This window comes from Rousettus aegyptiacus, unplaced genomic scaffold (genome assembly GCF_014176215.1).
Source record: "Rousettus aegyptiacus isolate mRouAeg1 unplaced genomic scaffold, mRouAeg1.p scaffold_m13_p_11, whole genome shotgun sequence".
Taxonomy (NCBI): domain Eukaryota; kingdom Metazoa; phylum Chordata; class Mammalia; order Chiroptera; family Pteropodidae; genus Rousettus; species Rousettus aegyptiacus.
The window spans coordinates 44,180,320-44,207,543 of NW_023416286.1; the positions used below are offsets into that span (position 1 = coordinate 44,180,320).

General features: G+C 37.3%; 1 protein-coding gene across 5 annotated transcripts in view; it reads right to left on the bottom strand.

Annotated features, from left to right (window-relative positions):
* Positions 1-27,224, bottom strand: part of ZMAT4 (zinc finger matrin-type 4) — a 413,400-nt gene that overhangs the window by 286,593 nt on the left and 99,583 nt on the right. For 4 of the 5 annotated variants that reach the window (XM_016127417.2, XM_016127418.2, XM_016127420.2 and 1 more), the window contains one exon: positions 13,414-13,503. The exons of the other annotated variant lie outside the window; for it this stretch is intronic. In XM_016127417.2, the coding sequence (XP_015982903.1) occupies positions 13,414-13,503 (90 nt within the window). The remainder of the gene's footprint in view (positions 1-13,413; positions 13,504-27,224) is intronic. 5 annotated transcript variants of the gene reach the window in all.

A 27,224-nucleotide genomic window follows, 5' to 3' on the forward strand; every position in this document is an offset into this window, starting at 1 on the left:
CTTGGCCTTTCTTAATGTCCAAGTGAAGTACAGACAAGTTTTCTGTTTTCTGTTTTATTTCTAGGTAACAAGACTTGCAATGTAGGTGTCAATACTCACACTGAGACTCCTTAAAATCTTCTTCCGGGCTCAGATATCCTTTGGTTACAATTTAATTTTATTCTGGCCTTGGTAGCATTCTATTTTTTCCTTTCTCCCTCCCTTCCTCCTCTTTACCTCCTTTTTGCCTCATTAACTATGAAAGTAGAGAACTACTGCCAAGGACAGTATGTCTCACACACGCAAAAATAAAATAAAATAAATAAAAATATAAAGTCTGTAGAAAGAGAGGAATGTGTAGAAAAGATATACTAACAATCCTTATTTCTTGGTTTTCAGGAGATTTCAGGTTATTGTACCATCATGAATTCTTCCATTCCTCATTACAACCTAGGATATAACAGATAATGAGAGATCAAACAAACTAATTTGCCAATTCTGGGATGTGACATCATGACCAGTCATTTCTGGGGTTGCTAATGCCTAGTAGTGACCTTCCAGGATTATTAACAACTGAAATATGAAGAGGTAATTTAATAAGAAACTGTCAACTATCACGCAATACACCAATAAAACAAGATTTTTTCCTTTTATAATAAAATATCAGAAATTAAAAGAAACACTGTGTCTTATGATACATAGTCAGTGCTTCTAGCCCAAACTACAAAGACTATTTAAATTATATGGAGGATAATATTTGCTGAGTCCTTGAGTATCTGAAATCACAGACATTCCTTTAAAGGTCAGCTATAAAACCATCTTAATAACTTTGAAGAAAAATGTCTTTTTCCATTAGGAATTCACAATAAAATAATCTCATTTTCTACACAATTTTTCTTTTAACTATGCTTGGCAAAAGGACAAAATTAATAGATGAATTATGCACAATAACAAAATGATTTGGCTACACAGTGTCACAAATGAAGAGAAACGGTTCTTGTAGCAAACAATAGCCCTGTCCTACGTTCACTCACATGTGCTTCTATAGAGAGTTTCAGTAGGGATTCAAGAATGTCATGCTCAAACAGCCACATTTATAGTATCTTTTAAAGTCACTGTGCATGACTGAATAACACTACTCATGAGTGGAAGGGAGGGGCACAACGAGCCGCACTGTGCACGTGGCTGAGGGACGTGCGTGCTGTCACCCAGAGCTGTTCCAAATACTAACTCTCTTCTGGCTAGACTTAAATACTGGGACTGGATAACGGCCAAGTAATGACAAGACATACGTGTTCCTCCAAGCAAAGCTCTGATGTGCAAATGCCAACACGATATTTCTCACTCTTTGTATTAGTTTAGTTTCTTTAAAACAAGAATGTTATCGAACACTGTAATATTTTCTCTCAGTTGTTCTAGTTCCTTGTCAATTACTTAGGTCTTCTGCAGAAAATGTATCTGCCAGTAGCATTTAGTCCTGGAATACAGAGCATTGAATTCCCCCACTAGCTCATTCTCATCAGTCTGGCGTGCGTTTCCCCGTATCACAGGTAGGCTCACTACCCACCTATCCATTAGAAAAGAGGAAAAAAGTAACGTCATGAGCGCCTATCCCTCACCAGGTCCTGTGCTCCCTATTTGACATTGACATTATAACATTTACTCTTCACCGTCATCCTGGGACATATGGGTGGCTGCCACCATTTTTCAAATAAGGAAACTAAATCTTAGAAAAATTAAGGAACTTGACCAAGGTCACCCAGTCGGCAGGAGCTGGCTGCCAGATTCAATCACGGGCAGTTTTCAAAGCCTATACCTTTTCCTTATGTCACACTGAATTGAGTGGCACCACCGCATTCGACCCCTCAGATTTTCAAAAGGTCTGTAAAGCCATCAGGGGAAGAAAAGGCATGATTAGGATGACCTGATGAATACTATCTCAGCCCACTGCAAGCTCTGAGTGAAAGAACTCATTGAGTCACTCACTCCCATAAAGAATGTTCTATAGGAACTTAGCATTACTAATGTCACCAATATGTTGAAATGGCTGAGCCAGGAGTGAAAGTATGTTCTTTAAAATAAAGAAATGCAGGGTATCAAAGGCTGCCACAAGGAGGTGGCAGAATGAGAAGGTATTAGAATTAGATGACCTCAATTATGATCCATTTTGTGTTTCTACTGCCCACGCCTTCTTTACGTCATTTGTAAATGGGCACAGTAATACTCATATGAGAAATTTTTTTGAAAATTATATAATATCACATATGCAGAGCTCTCAGTACTGCCCATGACACAGGGCAGGTGCACGAGAAAGGTTTGCTGGATCCAAGCTCAAAAAGATATTTTACTGCAAATTAGTAGAATTCAGTGCATCATCCTTATTTTTTAAATGTATTTTTGCAAGGCTTTATGACATTTATCAGAAAACATTCATCACTGTCTCAGCATTACCTACACCAAATCCAGGTCACATAAAGTTATAAATGTGTCTTGTACTCTAATGTCACAACCTCTGGCTGGTTCTAAGGCAAGAAGGAAAAAAAAAAAATTTTTTCCCGAAAGGAACACATCAACCTAAACAAAGCGAAACGGTCACAAGCTAGAATGTAGTAATGGAAACAGACTTCTTTGTTCTGCAAGAATAACATGCTGAACATGAGAAATGCCCAGAGGTTACCAAGGAGAAACAGAATGGGCACACGGGGTCACTTAATGGAAAGACAGCAGGCATGATTTATGGTGTAGCAATAAGACAGTAAAGACTCACTGCACTATGTAGGACAGAGGAAGGAGAGGGAGGCGAGATCCTCTCACGGCCCTTCCTGCAGTCGAGAAGGAGATGAAGATAAATGGACCCAGACACATAAGGAAAGAAATCTGATTACAAGAGAGTGACAAAATTTTTCAGTAAAGAGTTGAGACTTAAGAGAAAAACAAACTTATGTTTTGAGAGATTCTAGCATGTTAACCAAGGAAATCCATCAGGAAAAAAAAAAAAAATTAAGACAGGAAAGATGTGCTTGAGATACACACCTGAAAAGAGAAAACACAGCAGAAAGAAAAGTTAAAGCTGAAGAACTCAGCCGCCCGCCACATGCCAGTGAGTCGTTAAACTGTGCCTAGAGGCTCCTGTGCCAGCACCCACCCCCCCCCCCAAAAAAAAGAAAAGACAAAATGTAAACTAACATTTCAGAACTGGAGTTACAGGTAATTATCACAGAACAAATAGCTCTTTTGCAGTTTGTGGTCATCAGAAATCTTTTATTTGAACTTCCCTAAATAAAGTATGTTCTTAAAAACAAAGAAATGAAGGACATCAAAGGCTGCCACAAAGTGCCTCGACTCATTTTCAAGGGCCCATTTCAAGTGCAAAGCGAAAGACGCATGCTAAGGAATTTGACTTATACCCGTCCACGTCTCGAGATCATCCAACATATATGCTCAATCTCTTCACCCCTGTGTCAGTGCCAAAATTTCCTCCAGAGAACTTCCTGAGGGCCGTGCTCTTTTTTCTTATGGCTGAAAGAGGGTTGAGATCTGGGAAGGACATCTGTTGCTGTTAGCTCCACATCAATGCCTATGCTAACAGTCCTGGTTTGTGGCCAAATAGGGTCAAGCCAGGAGAAAGCAGGCAGTGACTAGTGGCAGAGACAGCAAAAAAGTAAGCAGGGTTTGCCAGGGAGAAGATGGAGTTGGAATGTGTAGGTCTTGAACAGAAGCAATTGCTGGAAAAACCAGCTTATTCTATTGACAGCACACCCTCCAAGAACCTGTCTCCCTTCCTTCGGGTTTTTCTGTTTGAAGATGGTGGATGTGGAGCCAAGAACCTGGTGAAAATTCTTACGGAAACACCGTCCCTAACTCTCAGACTTTCTTGAACAAACCCAATTTCACAAATTTCACAAAAATCTGTTAACAAAGACACTTTGATAGTTATATAACTGAAGTATATACAATTGCATTCAAATAATTTTTATTAAAACCATTCTTATGATCACAATTGTTTTAAAAAAACAATAGGACATCTTATTATAAAAATATAAACAATTATATATAAAATCTCTCTGTTTGAAGTGCTAAGGGTATAAAGATGAAAAAGGCAAAGACCCTGCCCTCATAAAGTCTAAAACTGTGCTCTCTAGATCTTACTAACTCAGCATTTTAAACTAAGGAAGGACAGGATGGACCCTGGGGGTCATTGGATCTAGGCCCCAGGATTACATTTGAGCTATTCCAGCCCTATAAATAACCCATTCTCCTGCTTGAAGTACATATCTAACACCTGCCAACTTCAGCATCCTTCTGTGGAAGCCCTCTAGATCACTTCCTACTGGCTTAGTTCAGGAAGTCAGGGTTCTGGTACTGTATTCGTCCCAGTCGCCCCACTTGGTGACTGCTTTTAGCTCACTTAACATGCTGTCTTAGCTTTGGACATCAGAACACCTGCAGAGTATCTCTAGCCTGTGCCTCTGTGGGATCCACTTCCTGGGCTAGGCTTGGCCTCACCCTGCATCAGAGAAGTAGAAAGGCTTAACTGAGAAGAAGCTCTGCAGACAAAAGTTCCTTCTTCCTCATTGCTCCCTATCCCCTGGCTGGAGGAAAATTCACCTTTATGTAACCTTAGCCCTGTTCGGCCTGGATTAACGTGGAACAATCTTGAGAAAGAGTTTCCCTCACATCCTTCCCTGCTTCTCAGATCTTTCTGCTCTCTGGGTCACGGCCTTAAGAATGAAGGTTATCGTGGCTGTAGGAGGGGGCAGCAACCATCTAGCTGTCAAGTTCTAAACCCGGAAGTCATTCAAAAACCATCGTCTCTTTCACACTCATTATTCAGTTCATCTTCTTACCTACTTAATTATCCCTCAAATCCTTTTGTTTCTCATTTTTCACTGCTGCCATCATCCCCATCTAAGGTCATACTCTTTCAGTGAACTACTAAAAGTCTGATACTTGACACTTCATCTCAACTCTTCTTTTCATCAGTCCATTCTCTGCATCTCACATCGCTGCCTGCTTCTACCTCTGAACACTGGCCATGATGGCTCGCCTTTTATTCCTTAAGTGTGCTGTGATTGCTCTGACTGCAGGAGCTTTGCACATGCTATTCCCTCTGTCTGAAATCCCCCGTCTTCTCTCACCTATTTAACTAGTTAATCCTTAATCCTACTCATCTTTTAGACACAGTTCAAGCATCATTTGTTCAGGGAAGCCTTCTCTGATCTCAAAGGTCTTATGATTTCCCCATTATATGCTTTTCCATTACTTTCCTTCATTTACATATGTGTATGATCCTTTAAAATTTAATGTCCTTATCTCCCGCTATCCTACAAACACTTGTAAACAGAAACTACTTGTTTCATTCACCATTAAATTCACAGCAATCACCACAGAACCTGATGCCCAGTAGGCAGTGAATTACTATTTCTTAAATAAAAGAATAAATGAATGAGGAATACATAGCAACCAAGAGCTCAGGTTCTAGAGCCAAACAGTATGATGTTTGAATCTTGGCTGTATCATTTCCAGGGTATGCAATTATAGGTAAGATACTTGACCAAAGCTACAGTCTTTACATCTTTTTAAAGGGAAGCAATAAAGATTCCTACTTGCATTTGTAAAGTTCAAATGAAATATATACCTAGTATTTAGTATACAGCTTGACACATAAAGAGGGCTTAATAAGTGACTGCTAACAAGAGACTATAACCAATGATGATGTGTCAACAATAGAACGGTGGAGTTGTAGAGGACAGGAGGGAGGCCAGGAGGATTTCATTAATCAAAGATCCATAATACCAAGTCCGCTTAAAAAAATTTTTACTTTCATAGCTATCTTTTTGAGAAATCTTGCTTTCTTCTCCTCTTGAAAAGATTCTACATAGAAGTTATAACTATGAACATTATTTCAGCATGAATGAGCTTCAGAACCAGAGTCCCAAGCTAGAGACCCAGTCTCAGGCCTAGAATGTCATGTACAGCTGAAGTGTCGGACTGCACACTCACATCACAGAGGAGATCTGTTTTCTTCACTTAAATTGCTCTTAGTGTGTCTCCATAACAAAAATTTTTATTCCACTTTCTGCTACAGTTTGGAGAGGAAATGATGGACTTCCAGGACATATCATTGATGTGTCGTGACAAGAAAGAATATTCTAAATCATTGCTATCCCAGAAAATTCAGGAGTTTTGGTTACTATAAGTAGAGTTTGATGGATAGAAGAAACAAACCACCCTCATTGTTTCCACAGTGTTGCAGGTTTCAAGCAAATTCCTACAACGTAACCTGTTCATAAATTTCAAACTATCTGCATTGAAAGAAACAACGCAAAAAGCAACAATATGGATTCCAGCTCAGGGGTTTGAAACGATACTTCCTACTGGGAAAAATCTTCAACCTGTTGGCTGTTGGTAAACTAAAACTGGGAAGGAACAGAGGACAGGGCAGCTTCGGATTCTGGAATGATCTGAAGGGACTGTTGCCGTGAAGAGGAAGACGCACACCTAGGAGAGTGACAACGCCTCCTCTTCCTTCACCAAAACTCACACAGAAGTTGGCAAACGTTTGCTGTGAGTAAATATTCTACTCAGTTAATATTTTAGGCTTTGTAAGACGTAGCTCTGCTGCTGCTGCGGAGTGAAAGGAGCCATATGCAGAGAACTGAGTGTGGCTATGTTCCAATAAGATTTTATTTATGGACATTAAAATTTGAATTTCATGTAATTTGCACGTAACGATATATTATTATTCTTTTGATTTTTCTCCCAACCCTTTAAAAACATAAAAACCACTTCTAGCTTACAAAAACAGGCAGTGGCGGCATTTCGCCAGGGGCTATTTTCTGACTCCTGACTTAAGACACATAAATAAATACTCACACCTATCGATTTTCTAGTTGTTTTTCAGGTCTTCCAGGTGAAAACAGCAGGCCTGAGCCTAACTGGACTATGGAAGTTATAAATTGCACTGTAGAGACCAAAGAATGGAACCCACATACAAATTCCATGAAAAAAACACTTAACATTCACTTTACAGTTTATCATGCACCTTTGCAAACTGGAAGCTTTTATTGAGCCTCTTCACATCTCCGAGAGACAGGCAAGGCAGTGATTATAGGCCCCGATTAAAACCATGGCATTTAAGGTTTAGAAAGTCCAAAAGAAAGCTGTAAAACAACTCTGCCGCAGAGCTGGGCCAAAATCCCCATTTCCAGCTCTAAATGCACAGGTGGAAGCTCAGACACACAGCATCTGTTGGTAAATGCACCTATCTATGAGAAGTCCCTCATGAATGCCTGAGCAGACCATGTGAAAAAAAACAATTTTGACAAAGCAAATGTTAATATTATGTACGAGATAGGTTTGTACCCTTGTCTACCATACCAACCTCAATTTTTGTCTGCAGTGATATACTGGATGAATACTGTCTGCCTAAAATTCATGTGACATCATTTGGGAATAGGGTCTTTGCAGATTAATTAGTTATGATGAGGTCACACTGGATTTTAGTGGGCCCTAAATCCCATGACTGGCGTCCGTACATGAAGAGGGGAGAACACAATGAAATACATACAGAGAAAAAGGCCATGCGAAGGCAGGCTCATGTGTTGCGGCTGTAAGCCAAGGTTCACCAAGGAGTGCCAGGAACTGCCAGCAGCCAAGAGAGAAACATAGCCCAAATTTCCACCCAGAGTCTCCAAAGCAAGGTCCTGCCTACACTTTGATTTCAGACTTGTAGCCAGAAAGAGGATACATTTCTATTGTTTTAAGCCACCCAGTTTGTGGTTATTTGGTACAGCAGCCATAGGAAATTCAACACAGCAACCCAACGAGCACTGCACACTCTAGAAATACCTTTGAATTTTGCTTCCCAAAAGACATTACTCTTGCTGACTCCAGACTCAAAAGAGTCCTTTCCCACTGCTCTTCATTTGGCTCCTCCACATCTGTCCCTCAAGAATCAGCTCACTGTCGCTTTCTCTAAGAAACCGTGTCCTGTCCCAACCTACCAGGAGAGTTTGGGGACCCCTCTCCTTGCCCACGTGGTAGCCCAGGCATACATCTATGGTACCACCTATCACACTATATTAAAAGACATGGTTTGCACATCAGACTAGATCCTGAATTCTTTTGAGAAATGTTCAAAGTCTTTTCATCTTTGTACCCCAGCACTTAGTCGATGCTTACTGTCTCATGAAGTGACATGGTGAGTTAGTTTGCAGTCCCAGAGGAAATTTCGTTTTGTTTTGTTTTACATTTTCTCAGCCTTGTCTCTGCAATTTACCAGCCGTATAACCAGAGTCAAGTTACTTAATCGCTATTTCAGTTTGCTTCTCTGCGTAGATAAGGACAATCCCTACCTTATACAGGAGTTGTGAAGATTACATGTGATAATGTATGTAAAGCATTTAGAACTTAAGTGGGAAGTGCCCAATAAGTGCCAGCTATTGTTGTTACTTTGCCCCAGGAGCGTTCGATGACTCTGGACCCAGCAATGGCTTCAATGCCTAACATTAAGACACGATTTCGAGGTATGTGGAAGAAGCCTAGGAATAGAATTTAGGGAAGCAGGGAGAGTCTTAATCTCAGGTCTGACCAATTTGGACAAGTCATGGTGCTTCTTTGAGCCTTATCTTCACCTTTGTAACAAGAGCAAGGAGATGGGGGCTGTGCGTGGAACAGGTGAGACCTACCAACCTGAAATCTAAGATGTTTAGGAATCTGTGAAAGGGATACTGGAGGTTCTCAAGCTACATGGAATATTTTAGACCTAAGGGAAATCAGATAAATGTTTAGGCCTAACAAATCTGATCACACTAACCAAATGTCAAGTTTCTCCACTTAGAAGGAATTATATTTACTCCATGTAAAAACACTATTTACTTAATATTTACTGGAGATTTGAGTTGGCAGCTACTTATCTTTACAGAATAAAAATAATAGTAAAACTAAATCACCGTTTTACTTAAAAGTCCTATTTCCCAAATACATGATTTTTTTCCCCAAAGTATGTGATCCATGGGTAAGAAGATAATAAAAAGAGCCATTGGTGAAAACCTAAGATTCTCAATGCACTAGAGGATTTCTAAAGTCCTTTTTGACTCTAATGCTCAGGGGATTACTGAAAGTTTCTCTAAGGCAATCAAGTATAACAATTTATTTCACATGTAATTTTACTCTGTGACACCAAGGGGAAAATATCTTGCTCTAAAATTTCAGGGTAAAAAAACATAAAAGATCCATTTGAGGATTCTAAAGAGTAAAAGCATATGAAGGGGAGATTTAAAGGCTAAAAATGTCAGGATAGGAGAAAGAAAAGAATTTAACTTTTTAAACAACAACAACGATGGTGATCCAGAGTAGAAATGGCAATAGGCCTTGAGAATAATAATAAGCACTTCTGTTCATCTGTATGCAAATTTGGAGCTACTATATATATCCAGAGGCCTCAGATGGGGGAAGGGAAGGGTGGCTGTTATTACCCATGAGCCCCATCAATTTCTGGAATCACTATGAGCTCAAAGTTTCTGTGTGGTCAGGGTCCAAAAAGTCAGCAACAAGTTTTCTCTCTTTGTAGAAGCCACTCACTTTGTTGCGTATTCAGAGTAGCCATGACACTGTTCTCAGTCAGGTCACACTGGGATGCAAACCTGTCACAGCCCCTGGAAGCAGCACAGGTGGGAGCACGGACAGGAATAGAGAAGAAGGCGTTACGTACTTCCAAAAACACAGGGTGCTGGTAAAAATGCGTACAGGAAGTGCTTTGAAAACAAAGTGTTAAATAAATGAGTTACCTCACTTGGGCATTATGACATTAGATGTTATTGTTATCCCATTTTGCAACCATGGAGAAATAAAGAACAATCAATGAGAACCAGAAACGTTATTTATTCAAAGCTTGATATAGCAAGGAAGTCAGCCACCATCACTTGTGTTTGGAGGAGATGCAAAGGCAAGCAGAAAAGTGAGAATGCTTTATAATGGGAAAAAGGGGATGCTTTAGGTGTGCTGTGAGAGGAGACTGTTGGCTTAGGGAAGCTGCGGGTGTGTTAACCAGAAGCACAAAGCCTATGTGATTGGTTAGGGCAGCATATGCAGTTTTTTCTTGGTTGGTTCTAAGCTGGAAGTGGGGACAAAAATTAGGGAAGCTATCAAATCAGTAATCAAGCCCTGGCCATTTGGGCCTATTGTTACAAGGGTTATTGTTTGTCTTCCCAGATTAATACTAAACACAGTGGTCTGACTTTCTGTAAGTCTAACTTAGGCAGGCTTCCTGGGCTGATTACTGTACATCGATGGCTTGAGTTTCTGAACAAAGTTCTATATTTATATATGGCCTGGCCATTGTCCATTTGTATATTCAGTCTCTCAGCTCTTAGGTATCAATCTGTACAAAAGAAAGTTGGCCCAAATAATTACCAATATTGACTCTCGGAGCCCTGGAGAAGGACTGGGGGTGGCTTCCACACTTCACACAATATATCAAAACACCCAGTGGAAATGACAAGTCACCTATAACATGGACACACAGCCTAATAAAAGCATCAACCACACCTTTCAAAAAGTAAGATCATTATGTTGCTTTTCCTGCTTACTGATTTGCTTATATACAATGATTAATAAGTTATAGAAAATGATTTAATAAATACATCGATGGTGGATCGAAGGTTTTAAAATGCAGAATACATCAAAGGAAAAAACTCTCAAATGCTCACAAATATGTCTTGTTCTAAAATCCAAATATCTTCCTTCCATAAAGTGACCTCACGGTTACTGGCGACTCACGGGTCTGATCAGGTGGCAAAGATCGAGTTGTCGAGGAACACCAGCTTGAGTCCCCGTGCCCCCTTCTGTCTGCCTGATAGAGCCCTCTCTAGGAGCTCAGATATAAGTAAGTGCAGCATTCATCATTAGAACTCGAGTGGATAGAAAGTAATCCATGCTCAAAGAGCTAATTGTCAAGTGTCTGTGAACTAGTGTTTCTCTTAGGATAAGACACTAAATGCCTGTTGAATGAAGGAACACAGGCACCATCCGTGGATAATTTCAAAGGGAAAAAAATATCTAATTTTGTTCTTTCTTCTAATAGATACCTGATGGAAAGCATGACTTTGGCATAGCTACAGGACTCTAAGATAACAGAAAAACTGGCTTAGGCCAACTGTCCCATGGTTTCATAAATTCTGTTAATAGGAATGCGCCTGTCTTCTTTCCCCACTCCCACCACCTCCATCTGGCACAAGCCATTCTAACCCAAAGACCCCAGTTCAAATGCCAGCTCTTCGGCGATGCCCTTCCTGATGGGATTGCTCTGGCACAACTTTGTCTACATGGGACTTTGTACAGAATGTTAATAAATCCCTATTCTGTGGCATTATAGCTATTTTTTCTACAATGTTAATCCCCCACACTGTATAATGAGTATCTTTTAGAAAAGTCGGTGTCTTATTTACCTCCCTTTCCTCAGTGCCCGATGTATAACAACGTACCTCATTACTTATCCTTTCATTTCATATTCACAAAAGCCCAGTGAGAAAAGCATGATTATTAAAGCCTTACTGAGCAAACTGAGGCTCTAAGAAATCAATTATTTGTCCAAGGTCATAAAGCTAAGAGCTGACGGAAATAGGCTCAGCCCTACTTCTAAGCAGCTTGTAAAGTTTTCATGACATTCTTTGCCTCCAGTAAGCTCTAAATGTTGCTTCGCCCAGGCAGTAAAGAAAACTCCACAGAGTTCCAGATTAGTATGTGTATGAGCACCTCATTTCGCGATGTTTAGAGGCATGCTCAGAATTTGTTAACAACGCCAGCCCTGATATTCACTACCTTTGGTCATAGCTATTCTCTTGCTCTCTCTTTTTTTTTTCCTGTGAAGAATATACAAATACAGTTTTTGTCAAGTTTCTTCAATAGTCATGTATTAATTTTTAATAAAGAGATTGGCATCCATATGACAGCAAAGGAAAACAGGATCACAAGCATAAGTGATAGTATGGGGTACAAATCCCATGCCCGCAGCCTCCTCAGAATTCAAAGGTGAAGGAACTTCTTTGTTTAATCTTCAGTGTATATGGTGGAGGACCTCTGCAATCGATGGCTATAAATATTACACTCAATGTTGGTGTAGCTATTGTAGAAAACAATATAGAAGTTCCTCAAAAAACTAAAAATAGAAATACCAGATAATTCAGCCATTCCACTTGTAGATATTTATCCAAAGAAAATGATAATACTAATTTGAAAATATATTTGCACCCCTATGTTCATTTCAGCATTACCAGTAACAGCCAAGCTATGGAAGCAACCTATACATCCATTGATAAAATAGATGAAGATGTGGTACCAATATACAATGGAATATTACTCAGTAATAAAAAATAAAATCCTTCTATTTGTGACAAAATGGATGGACCTAGAAGGTGTTGTGCCAAGTGAAATAAGTCAGACAAAGACAAATACCACATGATTTCACTTATATGTAGAATTTTAAAAAATCCAAACAAATGAACAAAATGAAACAAAACTAAAACAGACTCAGAAACAAAGAACAAACTGATGGTTGCCAGAGGGTAGAGGGTAGAGGGAGAAATGAAAAAAAGTAAAGAGGAATATCATCAATAATAGTGTGATAAATTTGCACAGTGACAGATGGTTACTAGGCTTAGTGTGGTGTTCACTCATCGTAAGATATATAAATGTTGAATCAGTATGTTGTACTTCTGAAACTAATATAATGTTATGCCAACTATAATTTAACAAGAAAAACAGCTCAAATTAAAAACAATATTCTACTCATTAGGAAAAGTAAGCCCTGCTGGGAAGAAGGAATATTTATCGCATCAGTCTTAGCTTTGGCCTGGCTAAAACAAACCCTTTGCTTTGACTTTATACCCTCAAAGCAATTTTCTAATTATCATTTGTCTTCCCAAGTAAATGTTCCCTCAGGGACAGGGGGTGTGCTGATCAAAAACCCTGAGTATTTTTATTTTCAAGATGTGCACAGTCCTCATTATAAATGAACAAATTGGTGTTCTTTTTTACACACCAAAGGAAAAATAAAATATGTAAAAAGCAAAGTATCTGGTATTTCTGACAGGTTTGCCCCTTAGGTCATGTCTTCCTTGCTCTTTGCCTTCTGGCGTTTCCTGTCTCCCCTCACTCAACCTCTTTCCGTCCCAGCACCTCTGTGTAGCCTTTCTCTGCACAATCCCAGAATGGTATATTCAAAAAGTCCTCCAACATCATACTGGCAAGTTCTGGCAGGAAAAAGAAAAAAGGCTTGCTTACATGGAATATTTTCTGTAATATTTAATGAGAACTGTTTCTACTCACTTAGCTTTCCCGCTAAGCTGGACATGACCACGACTCTTACATCTGCAAAAGTCTTAGCAAGCAGAACAAATAGTCTAAGGATATCACACGGTGCCAGATACTCACATTTTCTGACCGGAGCCTCTTGGCAGGACACCCACCATCCCTGGGATGAAGCATGTAATACAGTCGGACTTTGCTTGCATGTTTTCGACTCTGGGAAGGGAAAGCAGAAGCAGATACTGTGAAAGAGAAGGCATTTTAAATCCTCGGAAACACAGCCAATGACTGCAAATGCCAAGAAGTACTTTTACTAAAAAACACTTTTGCATGCTCCTGTGAGTTATATGAGATGAAGGTTTAGATAAGTTAAGTGACTTGTCCAAGGTCATGAAGCCAATAAAATTTCAGGATTAGAAAACATAGTTCATGAAAAAAAGTAAAAGCATTGGGACCTTCTAGCCTAGAGTGAATGATAAAAAGTAAGAATAGGTCGGCAGAAGGAATAATAATACAAGGGTCAACTGTGATGAAAAGCTAGGTTATCCACCTCTCTTGTTGCTGTTGCCCTACCCAAAGGAGCCAGGAGCGATGCTCCCTGGGAGTCAGGCATACACAATATCTCCAACAGAAGTCTTTCCCTCCGATCTTCTCATACCTAAACCTCATTAATAAGCTGTCAAAAGGGATTTTCCAAAGTCAGATACCATGAGTAAACAAAAGATATTGTCTGCACATTTCAGGACTAGGAGCACCACATAAGTAGGCACACCCAGTGAACAAATAAAGCCTCACCTTCTGCAGGATTAGCAAAACTATCAATTCCTGTTTGCACTGCTTGGAGAAACTAATTGCTACTCAATTCCATTGTTCCTCTATGCCTTTGATCAACCTGAGAGCCCACCCAAACTCCCCTCAACTTTAAAGAAGACTGCAGTTCTGACTTTCAAGTTACTTCTTGAGGCAAGAGGGTAGAGTGAAAAGGGCACTAATAAAATACAGTAATGTACTGCATAGTGACCATTCAGTTAACACAAACGGCATATACAATGATAGTGCCAAAAGATGTAAGGGAGCTGAGAAATCCCTTTCACCTAGTGATGCTGTAGCCATAGTAATGTCATAGCAATTGCAATGTCCTAGCACAAAGCATTACTCACGTGTTTGTGGTGCTGCTGGTGTAAACAAACCTACCGTATTGTCAGTGGTGTAAAAGTATAGCAATATGATTATGTGCAAGACATACTTGATAATGATAATAAGTGACTATGTTACTAGCTTATGTATTTACTATACTATACTTTTTATTGTTATGTTAGAGTGTCCTCTTACAACATATAAAAAAAAATTTGCTATGAAAGAGTATGCCATAATATGCCAGCAGCAGCTTCATACATCTCGTGTTTACCGAGTCTTTGAACTGCATAATTTTCTCTTGTGCTTCGTTTAATTTCCTGTTGTTTCTACAATAACATTTTATACAAGTCTGTAGCCTAGGAGCAAAAGGCTATGTCATAGCCTAGGTGCGTAGTAGGCTATCCTATCTAGGTTTGTGTCAGTGAACTCTATGATGTTTGCATAACAAAGAAATTGCCTAAAGATGCATTTCTCAGGATGTATCCCTATCATTAAGCAGCGCATAACTGTAGTCAGAAGTTCTAAACCCTAATTCCAGCTCTACTATTTTCTGTGATATCGAACAAGTCATTTACTCTAATTTGTTTATGGCCAAAATTAGTTTCATTTTCTCCATGTGTAAAATAAACATAATAATATTTATTAGGTTTGCCATGAGAATCAAATGAGACAATGCATATGAAAAATTGCAATCTACATAATGCTAAATAAACATTTCTCACTAATGACTATCCCAAGCCCTAACTTTGGTTCTACTACAGTCTCTACAATGTGAATTCATCTCAAATGCATTGCTACTTAATTCCAATCCCTTATCTTTTCTTTCACTCAGAGATTATTTCCTTCTTTTCCAGGGCTTGGTTCTACTTCGCTCTTATTAAAAGTTGGGTTCTGGCCAGTCTCCTGAATGATAATTTGCCTTCATAGATTAGTCACAAAGGCAAAGTAATTTTCAGAGAACACACAGCAAATTGCATCTTGTTTATGGGATATATTATAAATACTTTCTGTCTGGTTTTCCTCATTTATCACTTTTTTAATTCCTTCATTGTGCCTATAGCAAGAAGACTATGCTTCTAAACAGTCCTTGAATACTTTTAAGCCTTTAAATGGGTTTAAAAGTCTATTGGAACATGAAAAATATTTATAGAACTGTGAAAGTACTGAAGTGTGATTTTGAAATATATTTGTAGCCATTTCTAGGGAGCAGAGTAATGTTTCATCAAGGTTTATCTGGAGTCTTGTTTGTCTGGAAGATTGGTAGCAAAGAAAAATAGAGATCTATGTGGACCTGTGTCAGATAATTTTTTTTAATAAATTTTTTTATTTAAATTAGTTTCAAGTATACAGTACATTGGTTAGTCATCTATGTTGTTCCTATAACGATCCCCCAATTGCTCCCTCCCTCCCTTGGCCCTCCACTTAGCCATCATATTAATGCTAATTGCATTTCCTGGGCCATGCTCCCCATCTTCCTGCCCAACTATCAACTACTAATTTGTATTTCTTTAATTCTTCACACCATCTTCCAGCTCCTCAACTCCCCTCCCCTCTGTCTGTCACCAAATTGTCCACTATATTTGTGAGTCTGTTTTTGATTTGTTCTTTTTGTTCCTTAGGTTCCACATATAAGTAAAATCACATGACATTTATTTTTCTCTGTCTGACTTATTTCACTCAGCGTAACCTCTAAGTCCATACATGTTGTTGCGAATGATAGAATTTCATTTTTTTAATGGCTGAGTAATATTCCATTCATTGTATATATGGATCATAATATTTTTATCCAATCATCTGTTGATGGGCATTCAGGTTGCTTCCACATCTTGGCTATTGTAAATTGTGCTGCCATGAATATTGGAGAGCACGGAATTTTACAAATTTTGTTTTGGCTTTCTTTGGATAAATACCCAGAAGTGTAATTGCTGGGTCACAAGGTATATCCATTTTTAATTTTTTGAGAAACCTCCAGACTGTTTTCCGTAGCAGCTGTACCAATTTGCAACCCCACCAACAACATATGAGGGTTCCCTCTTCTCCACATCCTCACCAACACTTGCTGTGATTTGATTTATTGATGATAGCCATTCTGACAGGTATAAGGTGATATCTCATTGTGGTTTTAATTTGCATTTCTCTGATGATAAGCAACCTTGAGCATCTTTTCACACGTCTGTTAGCACTCTGTATTTCCTCTTTAGAGAAGTATAGAGGAAATACAGATGGTTAACTCTGTCAGATGATTTTAACGCCACCATTTAGCTTCTGTAGATTTTTGAGAACCGTTCGGTGCAAACTAGCATTTTTCTTTTTGCAGATAAATATGTTGATTATTAAAATCTGTATAGATTTTCTATAGTTTTGTTTGTTTTTTGATGGTAAGGGGTAGTAGTAATATTAGGAATATATTGCTATAGTCAAAAAAAAAAAATTTTAGAAACCTACAAGATGCTGAATGCAGCTATAGAGCCTGGGTTAGTGAAAAGCACAACAGACAAGTAACTGGTGAAAAAACAAAGAGATAACAGTGTGAACTCAAATATGGCTAAAATGGGTTTTCATTTTTTCATTTGTTACCATAGAAGGACTTCTTGTTACAGTTCCTGCATCATCAATCTACTCAAAGCCCTGGACTCTCAGAGAACAAAATTATGGCAAAATTGGAAATCTCATAATGCAGCCTGTTTTGTGTGTGTGTGTTTTTCCTTTCCTAAAATGTTACATTTCTTTCAAAAAGGTCCTTTCCAGCAAAGAGAGAGTTCATTGGCTATTTAACTGCAGTTTGACAAAACTGGTAAAACCCTTTAGCTGAAAAGAAAGAAAAATAAATGATAAATTCTGCTGTGAAGCCATCAGTGATGGGAGATGTTGAGATTTAAGGCTTATTAGCAATTTTGTTCATTAAAGGTCATATTTCTCTCTCAGTTCCTCCAGCCTCCAGGGATGATAGAAGGAGGACTGACTACCCTATAGGTATTTTACCTTTGTGTGTGTGGGTGAAGAGAAAGAGAGCCTTGGCAAACACCAACTAATTCTGGAATGATAGTCAAGGTGTTCTCTTTCATTATTTACCTGTGTCCCTTTTGCCTGGTCATCTCTTTTCCCTCCCGCTGCTTTTCAAGGTTGCCTGAGATAAATCCAGTGCCTTCCCACCCACAAGTCAGCCCTGACTTTGGGCAGGAAGTAAAAACCTCAAAGACAGAGGCGCATGGAGTCAACCTCCCAGACAGTCTGATTCAAACACAAAGCCATTTCCATATGATCCTGGTTAACAAGGGGAAAGAGGTTCTCAGCAGATTGTTCTGGCATGCATAACATCTTGCTCTGCCTCAGCTCTGGACTCTTCGATACCATTGAACACCAGGGACAGTTCTGCTAGTAAACCCTCACCTTTCTTTATAGAACATGCACCTCTTTCTCAAGATAAGACATTTTTGAATCACCTACAGTGTCCTCCTTCAACTGGCTCCTCTCAAACCCTTAACTACCCAAATTACTTGACAACTGGCCCAGTAATCTCACTCTTTTCAATTTATTATAAAAATAAAACCTTCCCCACAAAAAGTTAAAATCAAATTTGAGCAAAGGTGTTTATTGCAGTATTATCTAAAAAGGAACAAAAAAACAGGGAGACAGCTACATACATATTCAATAATTAGACTGGTTAAAGCAGCCATGGGATGCTACGATGTTCAGTTAGAAATTGAAAAAAAAAATGCTTTCTGCATAATAAATGTTGAATGAAAAGTGCTAAACTCAAATTTGTTGTATACTGTGATTACAATTATATAAAAATTCATAAGTATATCAATAAGAGCTGTAACATGATTTATTAGGGTAGAGGGAGTATGAGTAGTTTTCATTTTTTATTTCTATAACAAATTTGCCTTTAATGTAAAAATAATAACTTCACAATGCTCAAGCCATTCTAATTTCTCATTAAGTATACTTCTTACTCACAGTGATTATAATCATTGAAATGTTTTTAACATATACTGGTATAATTGACCACATTTCCATCTACCCTTGTCAATGCCTTATCAACATTCAAAATGCATTTTTTTTTTCATTGCAACACTTGGTAATTAGATGAGCGTACTTAACCCAACAGCAGTACATGCTATTTCAAATCTTAAAAATTTATTTTGGTAGAAACAAATGCCATGGTAAATATTTGCACCTTTCATAATGTGGTCACTTTAGCTTTCTGTGTATAAATCAAGACTACAGGGCCAGGTGGCAAATGCTGTCCAGACAATCAAACTGAGAAGGCTTGGAAGAAAGCTACTTTGAAAATTGGTTTATGTCATCCAAATAAACATAAAAAACAACAACAAATCTTTATGATTTTTTAAATGTTTATCAATATCTAAAATTTGCACTGCTTCTAGGAATTTAAAAAGACACATAGCCAACTGAAAGGAACTTGAAAAAAAATTCCCTGTATGTTAAATATATATATTATAGAATTTCAGGAGGGAAAAGAACCATTACTTTAAAAGAAGACATGAAAAAGAAATTATAATCTCTTTCAATTGCACAGAGAGTCATTCCCAGCTCTTTCCTGCATTAATATTTGCATTTTAAGCAAAAGTCATTACTTTCATTCAAACCACATCAGCTTTAAGCTTTCCAGATAGGCCAGAAATTACCAACTCTTCCATTTTAATTAAAGCCTGTGCCCCCAATGCCAGGCATTTCGTAGGGGCAGACCTAGCTGCAGATTAGTTTCTTTTGCTGAAACAATCTCTCGACACTCAAAGAAATAGTTTAAGTGGAAATTCAGGCCAGCTTTCTCTTTGGGGGGATAAAGAACAAGATAAACCTCTATTTCAGATGTATTGCTGTGAAAGAAGGGGGCGAAACACATAGAAATAAAATGTCTTTGTGCTTCACCTAAATAGCCACCTTCCATTATTACATATTACTGTAAAAAGTTCACAACTCAAATTTGCTTCCAACAAGGCTCCTGATTTTTGGTCTCGTGAAATGTGGAGATAAAGCAACTTTGTATTTGCATAATGCTCCAAACAGCCTTCAAAGTTTTTTCACATTTACCATCTCATTTTATCCTCAAATCACAGTTGTGAGGCTGGCAGGAGAGGTGTTATTTCAAATAAGCTTTAAGATCCATTCCTGATTTGCTAGTTAAGTCTCCTCCATCTTATTTCATCATAGGTATCTAATTATACCTCTTCTAGAAACCAGCTAAAATAAGCCAAGGACTATAAGAAAAAGGGAAAACCTGGAACAGACTGATAATTACAGAAGAGCGATTCTCACATGCCACCAATTTTGAGGTATTTCCATTTGAATATTTAAGGTGTTTCCACTCATTCTAGGGTAAAAACCGAGCCATTAGGTCCAGGACCACAAATGCCAAGGGTCTGACTCTGCAGCTGCCCAAGAATGACTGGCCGATGAGAGATAGGGGTTCCGTCTATCAGGAAGAAGAAGAATGTGCCCTGGAAGAACCCACTTAACACTCCGAAGTTGAGGGCACCAGGGCTCAGCCCTGGGAAGGCTGCAGCACAACTTCACTAGGAAGTCAAGGTCAAATGCAGATAAACTAAGAAGAAAACCACAAGTGTTAGAGAATTCCTCTGTTGAGTGTGGCTACCAAAGTGATGTACCCTTCCTTATTACCACGAAAAGGAGATTTGATGCAGAAACCTAGAGTGGAAGATGAACCAACTAAACACCTAGGATGAGAAAACTGGCCCCTAGAGGAAGGCTTTACCAACATGAAGAAGGAAGAAATAAAACTCTGCTGGAACTGCCCAAGGCCCTGAGTTCCAGATCTACCAAGGCTGCTGGGCCACAAAAATGGTCTATAATCCAGTTCCACAGATCAAATTGGATCAAAAGATCCTCAGAGGATTCTATAAAAAGATCCAAGGCCAAGCCACACACACTGGGGATATGTGGCAGACTTTAATAGCCTTCTGTTCTGCCAAGGATGAGTGGCACCTAAGAAAAACTATAGTACAAAAGACGACTTAAAAAACTCTCAAGGAAGAGACATCAAGGATTTTTTTCTTCACAAAATATTATAATAAATAGAAGTAATTTTTAAGTGGCACATGTTTCATGCGGTTTAAAAAAAATACAAACTGAGGATAAAAGCTAAAAGATAAGATAAGTCAGCTTATGAAGATGAAGATGTACTGTCTCAGTTAATAAAGCAAGGACACTAAAAATATCATAGATTAATTCTGAAGGTCTTTCATAGCAGTTCAAGAGCAGAATTAACACTGCAGATCAGTGTGAAAGTCAAGATAAATTTCCTACTATGAAGAGGAAGAGGATAAGGGGGGGGGGGGAGAATGATACTGAAGATTTTGCATACACAATATTAGAACAAAAATAGTGTTTGCTTCAGTGGAAGAATAAATAGACAAAGAAATAAAATAGAATAGAAATTTTAAAATAGACCCAATAATTTGGAACCGAAAAGAAACTAGAAGAGTATTTCTAACTTTTTGATTAAAAAGTTTTCTAAACAACAACGCAAAGAAGCAGGACTCATGGATATAATTATAAAAACAAAAACATGTTTTTAATCTGAAATACATATACTGAAGAGAAAATCACAACGAAAAAATAGTTGCAATATGTAAAAAAAATGGTTTAATACCTTTAAGAGAAAGAGTATTCTAACGAATTCATAAGAAAGAATATATTAAAATAGACAAAGGATATAAATAGGAATTGTAGAAGTGCAAATAGCCAAAAGATATATAAAAAGCTCATCCAAGTTCTACCTTAAAAAATATAAGTATTTTTTAAACTAAAAAAAATGTATATTTTTACCTATTAAATTGGGAAAGGTTTTCAAAACATACATGTCCATATTTGTGAAGATACAGAAAAGCTAAGACTCTTGTATGTAACTAAAAGGCCTATACATTGATAAAAGCTCATGGATGGAAATTTTTCAATATATATTCAAAAGGCAAAAATTTGGGGAGGAAAAAATAATCCTGCTTCTACGAATCCAACGATCGTGCTTCTGTGAATATATATTAAGGGAGCAATCAGAGACATGTATTGACTTTTATTTATAATAGTGAAAATGAGAAAATAAGTTAATTATACTAAATGAGAGGGATAAATATTATGATATAGCTATATAATAGATTACCAAACTGCCACTTAACAAGCACAGTAATACTCAATGACATGAAAAATATCTACAAAATAATACTAAAAAAAAAAATCTAAGTTTCAAACCAGAATATAAATAAGGCCAAATTTATTAAATAAAAATATATATGTGTATATGTGTTCATAGATATAGCAACAGTCTAGGAAGAAACACACCAAAGGATTAACATTATTTATCATGGATCACGGATTATTTTAATTTTTCTCATTATTGCTTTTTTCTTTTGATTTTCCAATTCCTTAAGCGACCTAATCATTCCAGTAATTAGAGGAAAAAATCAAATTTTTAAAGATTCATTCCAACATTGGTATTTACCATTCTAATTATCCTTCCTTAAGATGAAGATAATAAGTCTCAGAAAGACCAAGAGACTTGCTCAAAATCCCACAATTAATAAATTCTCAGAGAAAAGGGATTATATCTGTTTTATTCACTGTTGGGTCCCCACTATCTATTATCATGCCTGTCACATAGTATGCGCTCAATAAAGGTTTGTTGATTGAGTAATTGAAAGTATGAATGAAAGAATGAGGCAATCCCAGAGAGAGTAAAAGACCCTTGATTAATTAAAATGATTACATGACAACATTGTGTACATAATTGTTAAAGATTCTCTTCCACTCTGAAAATGAAATCGAACCAAATACCCGTCTGTTTCCATCTCTATACCCCACTGCTGCAGTGTAGCTCGGAGAGAAACAGGGAGCTGGCAGACCAGAAGAGTTTTAAGCAAAAACTCCTGCAGGCATTTTGCAGAGTGTGCACATTGGAGGACAAATTCTCAGCCGGTGAACTGATGAAGACTGAGCTTGAAGCATAAACTCTGAAGATACTGAGGAATTGCTGCAGCTGGTACAAAAGTCAAGATAGAGTGATTTGTATTACCGTGGACACTGCGGCACATGCGGATCTAGCTTGTTGAGGAAGAGGAGGTTTGGAACAAGCAGAGTCACTTCCTCCACTGCTTCCAAGAATCCCAACTCATCAGATGCTAGCTCGTTAAAGTCTCATTTAACCTGTGGTCAGACATGTAGGCTGTAGTGACCTTAGGGTATTATGTCTCTTAGTTTTTAATTATACGATCTTTGGCATTTATGCTGTTGTGAACTGAATTGTGCCTTCCTGAAAATTCATGTGTTAAAGCCCTAATCCCAATTTTCCTATATTTTGGAATAAGATCTTTACAGAGGTAATTAAGATCGAATAGCGTCAGAAGGGTGGGGCCCTGATCCAATAGGACTAGTGTCTTTTTAAGACAAAGAAGACACACCAGACACCTCTTCCTCTTTCCACACGCACAGAGTAAAGGCTTTGTGAGCACACAGAAAGAAGGTGGCAGCTCTGCAAGCCAGGAAGACAGGTTTCACCAGAAACCAACCCTGCTGGCACCTTCATCTTAGATGTCTAGTCTCTAAAACTGTGAGAAATAAATAGCTCCTGTTTAAATCACCATTCTGTGGTATTTTGTTATGGCAGCACAAGCTAAGACATATGCCATCATCTAAACTAGATGCTCTCTTGGGCTCGTTCTTTTTGCACATAGTAATCAGTCCATTATTCAAAAGCAAAAAAAGATAGCCTTAAAGTTTCTAGAACTGGGTCACTCATTTTTTTTTCTGGAACATTTTTAATAGAGCATTTGAAATGAGAAATCCTTATCTTAAACAAGTACTAGGAAAAAATAAATTTTCGTTGGAGGAAAACGTATATGGTGGGATGTGCAGTATTCATGATTGTGTAAACATGTTTGCACTAAATCTGTACTTCTATCTGCCTACACAAGTGACATCAATGCATTACAATTTTAAATTAAAGTCTTGCAACTCAAAAGGTTATGTTACCACCAAAGCATAGAGGAACCATTTTCCTCTGGTATGAGGAAATAGCTAAAAATGTCTCCATGATGTCTGAGCATTTTAAGCAGAATCACATGAGAAATAAGAGAACACTGGAAGAAAAATAATGTGATATATCTCATCTAGGTCTCTCTTTGGCTGTTTGAGGGAGAAAATGAAAATATTTGCCCCAAAGCCGTTTGTAAAGAACTTAAAATTAGAGATGAGGGAAAAAATAAAGCCAGTGTCAGAGAAGACTGGATGATTTGAAGCAACAAAGCTATCAAATCCTTCTGAAATGTGTAAGTGGAAACACCGCAATCCAGTCCTGGGCTATTGTTACTTCCCAAGGTCTCTTGGTTTCTCTCATATAATTTATATCTAGAATAAGAAAAATTTTAGCACTTTATAAAACATCACTGTGTGAAGTCTTCCAAGGTTAACCCCACTACTGCCATGGGCAATCATTAGTGCAGTATCCACCTATTTGTTTGGAGGGAGACTTAGTCTATGCAGAAAACAAGGTAGAGTCCCTGCCTTTGTGGAATGAATAACTAGCTGAGCAAGATAGGACAGTCACCCAGACAACCATAATAAGGACAACAGCAGCAGCAATGCTTACACGTGGCCTCTTTAATGTGTTTACTTTTTCACATTAGAGTCTCTTTTTATATGATTTATACTCCTTGATATGTATCATATAATTATTCTCAAATTGAACTCTGTATGAGCAAATCCTCAATTTCTAACTATTTGTATAGTTTTGACCCATCCCTACCATGAACCTTTAAAAGTTCTGCACATAACGGTTCCTTTATAAATGCTTATTAGCTATTTAAATAGCCAGGGGAACAGCTTTTTTGTCCTGTAGTCTGGTTTTGTTTTATAGTCCCACTTGCTTATGTTTGCTCTTATTGCCTTTGCTTTTGGTATCAAATCCAAAAAATCATTGCTGAGACTAATATGAAGAAGCTTACCCGAAGTTTTTTTCTAGGAGTTATATAGTTTCAGGTCTTACATTCAAGCCTTCTATCCATTTTGAATTATTTTTGTATATAGTGTAAGACAGGAATCTAGTTCAATTCTTTCACATGTGGCTGTCCAGTTTTCCCAATACCATTTATTGAAGAGACTGTCATTGTATCCTGCAACTTTACCGAATTTGTTTATTAGTCCTAACAGTTTTTGGTAAAGTCTTTAGGGTTTTCTATATGTAATGTGTCATTTGCAAGTACAGACAGTTTCAGTTCTTCCTTCACAGTTTGGATGTCTCACTTAATTGTTCCTTTGCCTCACTTAATTGTTTTGCCAGGACTCCCAACACTATGTTGAATAAGAGTGGTGAGAGTGGGCATCCCTGTCTTTTTCCTGATCTTAGGGGAAAAGCTTTCAGTATTTACCATTGAGTATGATGTTAGCTGTGGGCTTATCAGATATGGCCTTAATTATGTTGAAGTGCGTTCCCTTTATATCCAGTTTGTCGATCATATGGTTTTTATCTTTCATTTTATTAGTGTGGTACATCACATTGATTGATTTCCAGATGCTGAACCATACATCCCTGAAATAAAGCCCACTAGACCATGGGGTATGATCCTTTAAATGTATTGTTTAATTTGACTTGCTAATATTTTGTTGAGGTTTTTGCATCTATGTTCATGAGGGACATTAGGCTATACTTTTCTGTAGTGTTCTTGCCTGTTTTTGATATTAGGATAATGCTGGCCTTATGTAGTGAGCTTGGAAATGTTTCCCTCTCTTCTATTTTTGGAAGAGTTTGAGAAGGATTGATATTAATTCTTATTTATATGTTTGGTAGAAATGAACTTTAAAGTTCCCTGATCCTGGACTTTTCTTTATTGGGAGATTTTTGATGCAATCTCCTTACTCATTAGTTCAGATTTTCTATTTCTTTATAGTTCAGTGTTGGTAGGTTTTGTGTTTCTGGGAATTTATCCATTTCTTCTAGGTTTTTTCCAATTTTTGACATCTAATTGTTCATAGTAGTCTCTTATGATCCTTTGTATATATGTGGAATCAGCTGTAATGTCTCTTCTTTTATTTATACTTTTATTATTGAGTCCTCTTTTTTCTTGGTAAGTCTACCTAAGGATTTTTCTATTTAGTTTATCCTTTCAAAATACCAGCTTTTAGTTTCATTGATCTTTGTATCATTGTTTTAGTCTCTATTTCATTTATATTCACTCTGATCTAAGATATTCCTTTCTTTTTACTAAAATCTTCTGCACAGCAAAAGGAAAGCATTAAAAACTTAAAGGGCAACCAATGTAATGGGAGAAAATATTTGCAAATCATCTATCTTATAAGGGATTGCTATCTAAAATATATAAAGAACTCATGCAACAATAACAAACAAACAAAAAATATATGTAATCTGGTTTAAAATAAATAGAGTAACCATATAGACATTTATTTTTCCAGGAAAAAAAAAAACATACTAATGACTAGTGGGTACATGAAAAAGTGCTCAACATCACTAATTATCAGGCAAATACAAATGAAAACCACAATGAGATATGACCTCACACCTGTTAGAATGACTTTCATCAAAAAGACAAGAAATAACAAGGATGGGTGAGAATATGGAGAAAGGAACCCTTATACACTGTCGGTAGGAAGGTAAATTGGCACATCTACTAGGAAAACAGTATTGTGATTCTTCAAAAATTATTAAAGATAGAATTACGATATGATCCAGCAATCCCAATTCTGGGCATATAGCCAAAGGAAATGAAAATGAGAAATCAAAGAGGTATTTACTTCCCGTGTTTATTATAGCATTATTTACAATAACCAATATATGAAACAACCTAAGTATCCATCAGTGGATGAATGGATAAAGAAGATATGGTATATATTATTCAGCCATGAGAATGAAGGAAATATTGGAATGGAAAACATATTAATGGACATTAAGGGTATTACACTAAGTGAGGTAAGCAAGATATAGAAAGAGGAATACTGCATGGTATCAACTATATGTGAAATCTAAAATTAAATAAATAAGTAAGTAAATAAACAAACAAAGAACTAAATACTAGGACTCATAGAAACAGAATATGAAAGTGTTTTCCAAGGACTGGGAGTTAGGAAAAATAGAGAGAGGTTAGTAAAAAGGAACAAGCTTTCAACTATAAGATCAATATGTTCTGAGGATCTAATGTAAAACGTAGTGACAATACTGCATTATATAATTGAAATTTGATGAGTAGAACTTAAATGTTTTCACAAAAAAAGAGGTAAATATAATAAACATGTGAAGTGATGGATGTGTTAACTAGATAGGGGAAATTCTTTCACAATATATATCAAATCACCAAATTCATAAATATCTTATGAATTTACCAGTTATACCTCGGTAAAGCTGAAATGAATGAATGAATGAATGAATGACCAGATGACTGAGACTATAGAATATGACTCAAATAGACCTGATTTTAAACACAGCAATAATAATTTTAAAAAAGGACTACTAAAATAAACCAAAATACTAGAATATCTGCCTAACAAATATATTCCAACTTACAAAAAAAAATTTATTTTTAAAATCAGTTTCCTCTGGTACACTTGAAATGTGACTTTATTTTCAAAGATTTTATATCCATCCTATTTTCCATCCTAGGTACATATAACTTCTGTAATCTGAAAAAAGTAATCAGCAAATTATATTTTTCAGGAATATTTCTCAGTGTAAAATAATATACATAGAAAAACATGTCTATGTTTCCATACCCTAGTGTTTCCTCCATGTTTGAACTACATTTGTGAACATGAAA